This window comes from Camelus bactrianus, chromosome 2 (genome assembly GCF_048773025.1).
Source record: "Camelus bactrianus isolate YW-2024 breed Bactrian camel chromosome 2, ASM4877302v1, whole genome shotgun sequence".
Lineage (NCBI taxonomy): Eukaryota > Metazoa > Chordata > Mammalia > Artiodactyla > Camelidae > Camelus > Camelus bactrianus.
Genome location: NC_133540.1, coordinates 32,090,547 through 32,104,163, shown reverse-complemented (window position 1 = coordinate 32,104,163; position 13,617 = coordinate 32,090,547). Strand labels below are relative to the sequence as shown.

Below are 13,617 nucleotides of genomic sequence, written 5' to 3'. Positions count from 1 at the left end.
ATTCTTTTCCATTATATATTATTATAAGAAATTGAATTTAGTTCCCTGTGCTATACAGTAGGACCTTGTTGTTTATCTATTTTATAGATAGTAGTTAGTATCTGCTAATCCCAAACTCCTAATTTATCCCTCCCCGCCCTTTCCCCTTTGGTAACCATAGCTTGTTTAGTCTGTGAGTCTGTTTTTGGTTTGTAAATAGAATTTGTACCATTTTTTCTTAGATTCCACATACAAGTGATAGCGTGTGAAATTTGTCTTTCTCTGTCTGACTGACTTCACTCAGATAACTTTATGGTTGCAATATTTGTTTGTGGAGCTGGCCTAACTTTGCACAAGGCCTTGAACACAAGGCCGTGATTTTTAGTAAAGTATTTTTCTCTTTGAAATCTGAGGACTTCATGAGATACATTTACTTTCTAAAGTTCAGAATTTACTCTACTTGGAACATTTACAGGTCGAAATTGATGATGGCCAAAGGGAATCACCATTTCCTTCCTCAGCACCTGATATACAAGGGTAGCCTTCCCTCTTTAAATGTCAGGCTGTCCATGACCTCCTGCACAGGTTTATCAGAGTAACTACCGCTTCTCTCCACAAAAATGCCCTTTCCTCACTAGGAGGTGTGTCAGCCCTAAAAAATCCATTATTTGTTTTTAAGTTAAACTCCATTCCATCATCCAGCAAAGACTGCTTCATCAGCAAGGAATGGATGATCAAATTTTATTCATATATGTGTTAGCACAGTCTTCTATTACATGTATTAATCATTCATTAATAAATGAAAGCCTTTAAACTGAGATATTGTAGCAAATCCCTTCTGTCTCAAATCATCAGAACCATTCATTAGGAATATTTACTTGTGACAGGTTTCTCATAAGCCAAGTTTCTTTGAAAAAAAGTCACATAAAAATCTTTAAATAGATGAACAACATTATTGGATGGGAAAATTTTTTGTGAGGAAGTGGTTGAATCTAAGGGCAAGAAACTGAAAATCTGAGAACATTCCAAATCATAAACCTAAAATACAAATAAGAGAATAAAACCTGTACAGAATTGATGATGAAAATTAAAAATAGACTGAATTGGGAAAGGCAAATGCCGAATCTGATCCCCACATGATGAAGCTGATTTGGGGGGCTTCTTACTTTTCTCCACAGCCACACCGTGACAGAAATACCACTAATGCTTTCAGACAGATGAAGATAATGTTGATAATACTGCCCAGGGTGGGAAAGTAGGATAAAAAAAGGATTTTAAAAGAAAAATTCTTTTTTTATATGTTAAATTTTTACTGTGTGATTAGATAACCAGGCAGATATGTAATCAATAAATCGGAGAATGTATCTGTTTATTAATTAATCATGTAATTCTTTAAATAACATATTCACTAAATAAGGTGCGGGTTTCTAATAGACATCCTGTAAACTAGAAGCCATGCTTCAGATGGAAAGACAGGCTGTAGTTTACAAACAGAGAATAGATCACTATGTAACATGATCACCTTCACCAGGTCCAGAAACGAAAAAGTGAAAGGAGGAGGTGAGGGTGTAGATCAGTGGGAGAGTGTGTGCCTAGTATGCACGAGTTCCTGGGTTCAATCCCGTGCCTCCATTAAGTAACTAAATAAGTAAATAAATAAATAAACAAACAAACCTAATTACCATTCTCCTCTGCTTCCTCCCCCAAAAAGTGAAAGAAGATTCAAATGAAAGTCTGAAGAATGTCCTTTTATCTCCAAAAGAAAGCAGGGCAAAGTGGCTCAAGTAGGATGCCAGGGAGAATGAAAAGATGTGGCCTTCAATCTGAAATCAAAGCAAGATGTCAGGTTTTGTGGGACTCGATTTCAGTGCAACAGCAAGAACACTCTGGCCTCTGAGATCAGCCTGACCCGAAAGATCTCCACGCCTCGAATCAGGTCCAACTGCTCTGTGTCCATCTCCACCCCATCCACAGCCTGTCCACATTTCCCATTCCTTGGTGACTCCTTGGTACTTCTTTCCTGACTCCTGTTTTACAGCTGCTGCCTTCTCAGTTTTGCTCTTGGCACCTTGTATCCAGACAGGACAATGGATCCTTCATTCGCCCCTCAGCTCTGTCTGCGAGTCTGGCTCAAGTTTTATGCTTAGTTCCTGCGAGCCCTCAGTTGTGGGTGAGCGGTGTTCCAAAAAGGCAACAATATTCTGCCTCAAGCAAGACCTAGGCTCTGAAGAAAGCCCCTAGTTCTTCCCACCTGCAAAGTCTACTCTTGATGGTAGTAGGGAGCCGAGTCCTGGAATATGGCCAGCCTGGTTTTCCAAAGCCTCCACCCTGGCTGGAGAGGTAAAGGACAAGAATGAACCAACCTTGACTCTAACCAAGGTACCTTCCTAGGGGAGGGCGGTTGAGATCTCACTGGAAATATCTGCAAGGAGTTCTTTCATTCCAGCGCAAAACCTGGGGTAGGAGGCAGAAGGATTGTGTTCATGTCTGTCTTTTAGACACACTCAGCTCAGTTTCCTTAGCTTATATGCCGTCATCTATTCCTGGTTTTCCTCTGCCTCCTTGGATACACTGCTTATTCTTCTTTGTAACTCCGTCACCCAGCTTGGCCCTACAACTTTTTCATTCATCACTATCAACTGACTACTTCCCTCCATCGTCACTACTACTGCTAAAGCCCAGAGACTTGGTTAGGTTAGTGTAAAAATAATAAAAGCTAATAATTATCAAAAGTTTATTCTACACCAGGAAGGCACTCTTTTAAAACTTTATATAAATTAGCTTTTTAAATTGCCCTATGTATTAGATTCCTAAAACTGAAGTATCAAGGCAAATTCAATGGCTTAAAAATAAGGGAATTGATTGTTTCATAGCTTTGAAGGCTATTCTGAAATTGAAGGATTGGTAAGACCGTGTTCTCTCTGGGGTAGGATCAATCCTTCCTGCCTCTTCAAGCTCCTAGTGGCTCCAGGCATCCCTTGATTTGTGGCACTGCAGCTCCAGTCTCTACCGCCATCTTCACGTGGACTTGTCCTCCGTGTGAGTGTCTTCTTGTCTTCTGTCTGTATCAGACCTCCTTCTGCCTTTTTCTTATAAGAATCTTTGTCATTGGATTTAGAACCCACCCCAATTATCTAGCAGAATAATCACCTCATCTCAAGATCCTTAACTTAATTACATCGGCAAAGACCCTTTTTCTAATGTAAAATTCACAGGTTCCAGGGATTAGAAAGTGGACAACTCTTTTTAAGGCCACCATTAAACACCCCAAAAGCAGAGTACTTAGTAGTCCACTGTATAGATGAGGCAACTGAGACTTAAGAGAGTTTAAGGGACTTGCCCAAGGTCACATAATTCATATGAATGGGAGATTCACATTTGGTTTATGGCCTCCTTACCTCCAGAAAAACAATTTCAATACTTTTCTGAAAGGAAAATTTTGGATGTCAAGTATTGCTTCTTCAATCCATTCATGCTAGACTATCCTGTACCACTAACGTTATCTTCCAAAACGAGTTTAGATCCAGTGCCTGGAATGCCGTCTGTCATGCAGAAGATACTCAAAAAACAATTGGGAGTAAATTAATGAGATCTTGTCACCAGCCTCATCAAAGTCATCCAAAATCCCACACTGCTTAAAAAATGAGCTTCATACTCTTCAACAAAGCATTCCAGACCCTCCAACCTTCTAAAAGATTAAAAATACAATCTTGGAATGAATACAGCTTTTCTAAGAATGTCCAGAAGTCATACAAGAAGTTGATAAATTTGGCCACATACATAATTAAAAGCTCAGGGTGGAAAAATTTCATAATAAGATCAAAAAGCAATGGCCAGGAAAAATATTAATAACACGTATTATATATATATGCTTACTTTCCTAAAGATAGAAATAGCTCATGAAAAAGCAGGCACTTTCATTTATTGTTGTAGGAATGTAAAACTGTGAAGCTTCTTTGAAGAGAAGATTAAGAATAAAAATAAATTTATTTTTAAATTCATCTGGTCTCTGACACAGAATTTCTACCTCTAGGAATTTATTCTGTAGCGCATCTCTCACTTTGGCACAAAGCCGTTCAATGCTACAACCTTGGTGATAAAAACTGATCAGAAATGACCTAAATGCCCACCAACAGGAGATAGTTAAATCCATTATGGCGCAACTATACCATGGGATATCATGAGTAGCTTTTAAAACGAGGCATCTCAGTATATGCGTTAGTATGGAAGGAGTTAGCTCAAGGTGCAGAACAGTGTGTATAAAATGCTACCATTCTGTAAACAACAAAATGGACACCTGTGTATGTGCTTATATGCCCTGCATATATAAGAATATTTTTGGAAGGATAAACCAGAAACTTGTAACTATATTTGCCTTTGAGAAAAGAACTGTGAGAATGAGTATAAAGGTGGAAGGAAGATTTACTTTTCAGTGTAAACACTATTGTATTTGCTTGAATTTATTTTGCCATGTGCTTGCTATGGGCACATTAGAGAGAGAATTTATCAGCTAGTTTTGACCTGATTTTCCTACTTGATCTCCTATATCTTCATCTTGCACATGACAATTCATTGCTTCTCAAACACACTGATTACATTCATGTTGAATGAGTGTATGTGTGTGTGTCTAATATTCTATCATCCTTGACTCTCATACCTTCTCCCAGTAGAAATCCTGCCACTCAAAAGCTCTTTCATGAAACCTCCCTGATCTTCAGTGTTGGAACTAACCACTCTTACTTCTGCACTCAGAAAACCCCTGCTCATCCTGCTTTGAATTATAGTTGTTTACAAGTTGGCCACCTTCATTAAATTAGCTCCTAAAGGGAAGTGTGCATCTTGTTGGACTCTCTGTTTCTCATGGTACCTGGAACACAGCTTTGCTAAATGCATACCATTAACTTAAAAATATTAAGCAGAAGAGTCATCTGGGAAGACCTAAGTTTCCTATGATGACCCAATGTTCAGAGTGATAGAGGAAAACTATCTAGCTCAATTATAGGAATGCTACTTAGCATGAACATCTGAAAGAGCAAATAAGGGATCTTCAAAGCTGAACAAAAAGTCAATACTCTGCATCAAATAGGATTATTACATGAGATGTATGTGAAATGAACTAGGAAGCTACACTTGCAATATATTAGAGGTAAGAGAAGAATGAAAGAAAAATAATTTCCATTGTAATATGGGAAAGATAGTACTTGACATATTTTTGTTTGTTTGTTTTTAAGTCAAACACACCAAGCTTGGTCATAAAATAGGCAAACACTGATTTTTACCATGAAGCAGGCTGCTTCTCAGATTGAGACCAGCAATGCCCTACACCTTTGCTGCCCTCCCTCCCCCCACCCCGCCAATACAAATGAAAGGTCCATAGCTACGCAATTCACTCTATTGCTTATTGACCACAATCTTTTCTATGAAAAATCTCACAAATCATAAGTTTACTATATTTTTTTCTTTTACTATTTACTTTTTGCTGTCATTTAAACCCACTTCCTCTTGTCCTTGGTGATGTATATGGGAGTTGGGGGGGTGTCACTTTACTCCACGTAGTTAATTTTCATATATCCTAAAGCACTTCATGGTATTTGATTATACATGATCTTCTATAAACAATAAGACCAATTTATTAATGCTTCTAGAATATTGCTATTCTGCTTTAGTCTCTATAAATAAGTACCCTGATATCAGACCCATCCCACTTCCACTGGCCTTGTAACAACATACAATAAAATCAATATAATGAAATAAAAATTCATAGTGGCAGCGATGAAAAGTCTACTTGAACTTACTGTTAATGCTGTTTCATGCTCTCCAGCAGCCAAGTGCGCTAAGCCCAAGTAATAGCAAGCTTCTCCTTCCATCTTTTTGTCATTTCCTAAAGTCAAAGTGTAGAAGAATTATTATGGTATTAAAGAAATTGGTGTATTACAACCAACAGGATTTTTGCTTTTTAAGACAATAGGAAGTTATTATAAGAAAGTCTACGACTTATATCAACAATCCCTGAAACCTAGCTGTGTACTGATCAAAAGGCTAATGTTAATACGATTTACCTGGACCACAGATGTTAGAGAAAAGTGCATTAGCAGTACAATTATGAGGAGTTTCTCTCTACATACACAACCTAGTATTATCTCTTTGACATTCATATATAATTTCTATACTGATCCACCCTGTGAATCCTGTAGTCATCCAGCACAGCTGTTCGTACATGCATGAAATAATTGGTAAAGAGTATCAACCTTGCCTGGTGCACCAACACTCATACACAGACTGACATCCACTCAGTCTCTAACAGGGCTGATAATTGGCAAATTAAGTAACTGTTGTTTTGATTAGGTTCAATTTTAAAGCTATTGGTTAAAACTTGGGTGAGAAGGACTGACAGAGCTTGGCTTCCTGGTACAAAATTCCATGCACATTTTGAAATCCAAACATATTGTTCTTTGCTAACGACTGGCAATGCTTTTCACCGCCTTTTCACAATGAATTTAGCCTAATTTCTATGTAATGTGTTTTATCCATGGGAATTATCAAATTCTTCTTTCCAAAATCAAAATGTATAAATATATAACATGGTTCAACAAGACAAACATCATACCATCCAATAAGTACATTATTTATTTATGTTTAATATACTAAATATAACATACAAATCTAATATACATACAAGAACCACTGAAGGTTCTTACATTTAAAAAGAATACTATCCTTTATCTACTTTTGGAAGTCTTTGGCTTTTAATGTTACCTAACTCCTGGCTAAGGCAAATGCTGACAGATCCACCCTCCATTTTGATCTCTGGAAAGTAAGCATCCTTAGATTTCTGAACTCTGCATCCCCACCTTGACGGATGTCAGCAGGACCTTGCAATTCTCCATGCTGCATTCACTCTCAGCATTCACTGAGTCACCACTTGTGAAGCAATGGCTCAATGGGAAGACTGTGGGGAAACAGGATGGCAAATGCCAGTGACAGTATTTATTTTCTTCTCTGCAACTTCATCTGTTGCAGAGAATTATACCCTCAAGATCTCATGTCAGTAGGGTTGATGATGCTAGTGATTCAGTCTGGGGATTTTAACCCTTACTTTTTCTCTGCTATAGGTTGAAGGTTTATGAGTGCTGGGGATAAGACTAGGACTAGGGAAGGGACAGAAAAGGGGTAGAAAAGAGAATAAATGCCTCTTTTTAAAAATAAGAAGCACCTTTTCACTTTTAAAAACTTAAAAAAGAGAGAGAGAAGTGTTAACTAAACCCAAAGCAAACAGATGGAAGGAAATAATAAAGACTAGAGAGGAAATAAGTAGAGAATAGAAAAAAAATAGAGGATATCAACAAAACCAAAAGTTGGTTCATTAAAAAGGTCAATAAAATTGGCAGACCTTTGGCTAGACTGAACAAGGGGAAAAAAAGAGAAAGTCCTCAAATAATGAAAACCAGGGATGAATGATGGCAATCACTACAGTCCTTACAGAAATAAAAATGCTTCTTAAAAAGGACTGTTATGGACAATGGTATACCAACAAATTAGATACAGTAGATGAAATGGAAAAATTGCTAGAAACATACAAACTACTGACATTGACTCAAGAAGACATAGACAATGTGAATAGACCCACAACAAGTAAAGAGCTTGAGTTAGAAATCAAAATACTTTCCACATACAAAAAAACCCCAGGCCCAGATAGGTCCACTGGCGAATTCTACCAAATATTAAAATAATAATCAGCACCAATCCTTCACAGACTTTACAAAAAATTATAAGAAAATACTTCCCAAATAATTCTATGAAACCAATATTATTTGACATCAAACCACCAAAGAAATCACAAGAAAAGAAAACTACAAATAATAGTCAAGTATCCATTATGAATATAGACACAAAAATTCTCAACAAAATATTAGCAAATTCAACCCAGTAACATATAAGAAAGATTATACACCAGGATCAAGCTGGATTTATCCCAAGAATGTAAGGTTGATTCAACATATGCAGGTCAATCCATGTGATACATCATATTAACAGAAAGGACAAAAACTGCATGATCATCTCAATGGATGCAGAAAAAAATTTGACAAAATTCAATCCCTTTTTATGATAAAAACCCTCAACAAATTCAGAGTAGAAGGTAACTTCTTCAACCTGTTAAAAAGTATCAACAAAAACCCCACAGCTAACATCACACTTAATGGTAAAAGGCTAAAAGTTTTGCCCTAAGATCAGGAAGAAGACAAAGATGTCCTTTGACACCAATTCTGTTTAAAACCTACATGCTTTATTATTGGGTTTAACAAAGATAGGCAATAGTGGAAAAATAACTAAACAATGCAGGGAGGTTAAAGGAAGTTGAGGATTTTTATTAACAAGATCTGTTTGTACAGAATTCTCTTGTCTTTGGCTCCCAAAGAATGTTTCTTTTCTCATGATACAGGGCATCCTGCACATGGGAGTTTTAATTTCCCATTTTCAGGAATAAAAGGGAGATTAGAATGGGCTTCTTGCCTCTTGTTTTTCAAGTACCTTAAGCTCAAAGTACTTATGCCATAGTGGCATTTGGGGTGGTATAGTCTGTCACCCTTCAGCATCAAGAGCGGAAAGAAATAAGTAAAAGTATACTTGCAGATGACATGATCTTATATATAGAAAATCCTAAAGAATCCACAAAAAATTCAAAGCTAATAAATGAGCTTATCAAGGTTGCAAGATACAAGATCAATATACAAAAGTTGATTTTATTTCTACACCCAATGAACAGTTTGAAAATGAAAGAAAAATTTAATTTTCAACAGCATTAAAAAGAATAAAATATTAGAAATAAAATTATAAAAACAAGAGCAAGGTATATACACTGAAAGCTATAAAACATCCTTAAAAGAAATTAAATAAATGAACAGAAAACTCATATTCATGAATTGGGAGACTTAATGTTAAGATAGCAATATTCCCTAAACTGATTGACAGGTTCAATGCAATCCCTATCGAAATCCCACCTGTCCTTTTTGGAGAAATGGACAGACTAACTCTAACATTCATGTGGGAATATAAGCAATGCAAGAATAGCCAAAGCAATACTGAAAAAGAACAATCCTGGATGACTCAAATTCCACAATTTTAAAACTTACTACAAAACTAAAATAAACAAGAATGTGTGATAGTGGAATAAGGACAGATATGAGGCTCACCACAGTAGAATTAAGAGTCCAGAAAACAACCCTCACATTTACAATCAATTTTTAAAAAAGTCCCAAGATAGTTTATTGAGAAAGAATAGCATTTTCAACAACTGGTACTGGGACAATTGGACATCCACATGCAAAACATGAAGTTGGACCCTCCTTACACCACACACACACACACACACACACACACACACACACACACACACACACAGAGTCTTAAAAATAGATCATAGACCTAAATATAGGAGTTAAAACTATAAAACTCTTAGAATAAAATGTAGGAGTAAATCTTCATGAATTTGGGTTTGTGGAAGTGTTCTTAGTTATGACACTGAAAGCACAAACAACAAAAGAAAAAATAGGTTATTTTGAACTTTATCAAATTGAAAACTTCTGCTTCAGTGGATTCCATCAGAAAGCAAAAATAAAATCTGATGTTTTCAAATCATTAATCTGATGAATGACTTGTATGTAGAGTATATAGAATATTCTTACAACTCAATAATAAAAAGACAACCCAATTAAAATGGGCAAAGACTCTGAATAGGCATTTCTGCAAAGAAGATACACAAATGGCATAAGCACATGAAAAGATGTTCAACATCATTAAACAACAGGGAAATGTAAAATGAATCTACAGTGATTATCACTTTATACCTACTAAGATGACTATACGAAAAAGAGAGTAGTAAGTGCTGGTGAGGAAGTGTCTAAACTGAAATCCTTACACATTGTTGATGGGAATGCAAGATGGGGCAGTGCCTTTAGAAAACTCTTTGCCAGTCCCTCAATAAGTTAAACATAGAGTTACCATGTGACCCAGCAATTCCACTTCTAGGTATACAACAAAAGGAACTGAAAACTTGTACACGAATGTTCATAGTAGCTTTATTTGTAACAGACAAAAGGTAGGAACAACATAAATGCCCATCAACTGATGAATGGATAGAGAAAATGTGATACACCCATACAAGAGTGTGCTAATTGGCCATAAAAATGAATCAAGTAGTGATGCATGCTACAAGATGAATGAACCTTGAAATCTCATGATGCTACGTGAGAGAAGCTGGACACAAAAGGACACACATAATATGACTCCATTTGCGTAAACTATCCAGAGGAGGTAAATCCAAAGAGATAGAAAGTAGATAAATGGTTACTAGGAGAGAGGAAGGAAGTTATGGGGAATGACTTCTAGTGAATACGGGGTTAGTGTTCATCATTGTACAACTTTGTGAATATGTTAAACATCAATGGTGATTAAAATAAGAAAATAATAGAATAGAGTCATGAGACTGCTGTACGGCTGGTGCTACCCTTGTGCAATACACCGATGTGCCCAAAGGAGCTGGCCCACAGTGGATGTCAGTACTCCTTAAGTAATATGTAAACCAATGTGGGAGGCAGACCTTATCCACGCAGTCATCAGCTTGCTGCTTCAGGTTCCCTGACCACAGTAGGAGATAACAGGGAAAAGGGATGCTCTGTCCCAGAGCATTTCAGTTGCTCTCAGAGCTCTGTAAAATATTGTGTGATCCCTTAACCTATGTACTTTCTTGTATGAAAAATATGGAGACAAATATTTATCGGTTTTAAAAGATACTAAAAATTACGACAGCATGAGAAGTACGTTTTATCCTATTGTCTCTGTCCTTTGGAAAGTGAGAGATGCTCTCAGAAAGAAGACTGCCTGGCAGGCTCTAACTGTTGGGAGAGACCCTAGGAATCTCGCTTTCTTTGTGATCTGCCTTACAATTTAGCACATATGAACCTAAAGTGAAATACATTTTCCTAATTGATACATTGCTTTACATTAAACTGCCACAGAACTTTTCACTTGACTCAGGTTAGCTGCTGAAACTGATCTCAGAGCTAACTATTTATGCCAGTGTGTGCCCCTTTGGAGAAGGTACTAAATCACTCTTCACTCAAAAGCAGTTTGTTCAATGGGATACGTCTTTCAGTGGGGGCGATTTCCTATGGGTATTTCAACTAATATTATTTTACAAAGTAATAGAGAGAATAAGCTAAGATTTTACTTTCACCCTTTAAAAAAATTAAAATCAAATCCAAAAAATCAGTCCTGTTTACTCCAATAAAGCCATTTGTTACTCAGTAAAACAATCCATTAAATATATCCACAAGCTAATCAACTTTAGTTGAAGAGCATAACTTCCAGTTTTTCTCCTTCACAAAAAGGCTACTCTATTAATAAATTACTATGAGATAACAAAATATCCTTTCATTTCACAAAGTAAAACTTATGAGTATATGTTCCAAATTTTTTCTTTATATTTTTTACATATGCAAATGATACAGAATATTAAGGATGTGACCAGCTCTCACAAAAACGTTTTCTCTGCTTTAAGTGTGCATCCAAATCACCTGGGAATCTTGCAAACCTTCAGATTCTGATGCAGTCGATCTGGGGTGGGGCCTGAGAGGCTGAATTTTTTATAAGCTTCCTGGTGATGCTCATGCTGCCACTCTGAAGGTCACACACTGTGACAGTCAAGGGTCTAAAATATATTTAAGTTCTAACTTTCTGTTATCCCTAACTAAATATTTATCATAGCCTCTCTGTTACCTGACAATATGGAATTGACAAACAGTGAAAGGTCTCTCAGATTGTTAGAAACATATGACCTTAAGCACACACACACACACACACACAACACACAACACACACACACTCTTAACTTTTGCAAGTGACCTTACCTTCTCATTAGGGGTTTATTGTTTTATAACATTACTCCCAGAGGGTTGCAATTTTGGAGATAAAGCTTTCAAGAAACTAATGGATTTCTCATTGTCAGCACTAAGGCACCTCTGTTTTACAGTGAAATTTGAAAGGATATTGATGGCATTTGTCTCTGCATTTCATAGGAAATAATCACCCAAACACTTGACGATTTTTACTTCCCTCTTGGGAGAAGCAGTGTCTGCCCATTAAAGGCAGCAACGAGAGAGTGCTCTTTTCTACCCACCTTCTTTGGCTATTTCAGAAGCTTTTATTAGAATTCTGATGGCCTGTTTGTATTCTTTATTTTCCAGCATTTTGTCTGAGAGTAATCTGTAGGTCCTCAGGAGACTCTCGCAGGCCAACAAGTTGAGAAAGTGGCCTGTCTCGTCTTGCCATATCCGCCCTTGCGTCAATTGATGGAAGGCTTCATAATGCTCCGCCGCTTCCAGAAGCTGACCTGAAGAATAAAAGCCATTCATAAACGCAAACCACAGGCCAGAACATATTTTCAATTATTTTGCATACATCTTGCGCTTTACTACAAAAGGCAGGGGAACTAAGGACTGCAGTCAAGTATTTCTAAGGCTGAAGAAGTGGAGCAAGGAGCTATCTCAAGTTGGACCACAGATTCAGCACTGATTTTGGTTGGACACCTGCTAGAGGGATATACCGGGACTAGTTGAAATTGATGAGAATTGCCCATCTTTAGAGATGGTCCAGCAATAATTATTAGCAATCATATTAACTAATATTTATTTATCATTATACATATACAAGGCACTGTGCTGTGTGTTTTACATGTATTTCTCACTTTTAATCTTCAAATTAGTCCTACAGAATAGGGATTGTTATGATTCTACTTTCTAGGAGAGTTAGGTTAAGAATTTTGCCCACGATTGCATGTCTAGTGGCCTAGTAGATCCGGGCAGTCTGATGCCAGAGCCTGTGCTCTAAACCACTGTCCTCCACTGCTTTCCCAACAGACAGCGATTCTTCATTCTCAAGGAGAATTCAGGTATATTGAGAAAGGATGTATCTGCTACAAACTGCAAATTTAAATATCATGGATCTTTAAATCACTTCTCAAAGTTTGACTGAAATTTGCAAACAGGCATCTGTATACCCTGTTTAATTTTAAATAATTAAAATGTGACTTAACTGCTTTTCTGAATTACATGTTATAATATAGTCCAAAATATATCTTCTCAAAGCCAAAATTCTAAATTAACATTGTCATGGAATTCCTTGAAATGTGAGCAGTCACACTTTGGGGAGAGTAGTTCGCAGTTCCATGCTGTAGATTGTTTTACTTGTGAGTTGCCTTGTGGAAATGCTTACAAAATCCTGTAATGTGAATTCTCTTTCATGGTATTGGAGTTACCTAACTGTAATTAACTGGGAAAGCACTTACATCTAGGCATCCCAACAGTAGTAGTTAAGAGTGAGTACAGGCTCCAAGCAGACAGCCTAAGCTCCTATACCAGCTTTATCCTTTTTGCTGTTTAGCCTCAGGCTCATTACTACCCTCTCTGTGCCTGAGTTTAATTCTTTTGCAGATAGGGTTATAGTATAATCACTTAAGGTGTTACTGTGAGAAATGAATTAATACATGCTCAATGTCTGATACAGAGTAGGCACTCAAAGAACACAGCTACTGGTATCAGTTAGCATAGTGATCATATTTTTTAAAAATCCACAGGCCAGTTG

The 13,617-nt window shown here is 36.9% G+C and overlaps 1 protein-coding gene across 2 annotated transcripts in view; it reads right to left on the bottom strand.

The window, feature by feature from the left end:
- Positions 1-13,617, bottom strand: part of TTC29 (tetratricopeptide repeat domain 29) — a 723,881-nt gene that overhangs the window by 122,135 nt on the left and 588,129 nt on the right. For both annotated transcript variants that reach the window (XM_074377718.1, XM_010954673.3), the window contains 2 exons: positions 12,155-12,367; positions 5,775-5,860 (listed from right to left, as the gene is read on the bottom strand). In XM_074377718.1, the coding sequence (XP_074233819.1) occupies positions 5,775-5,860; positions 12,155-12,367 (299 nt within the window). The remainder of the gene's footprint in view (positions 1-5,774; positions 5,861-12,154; positions 12,368-13,617) is intronic.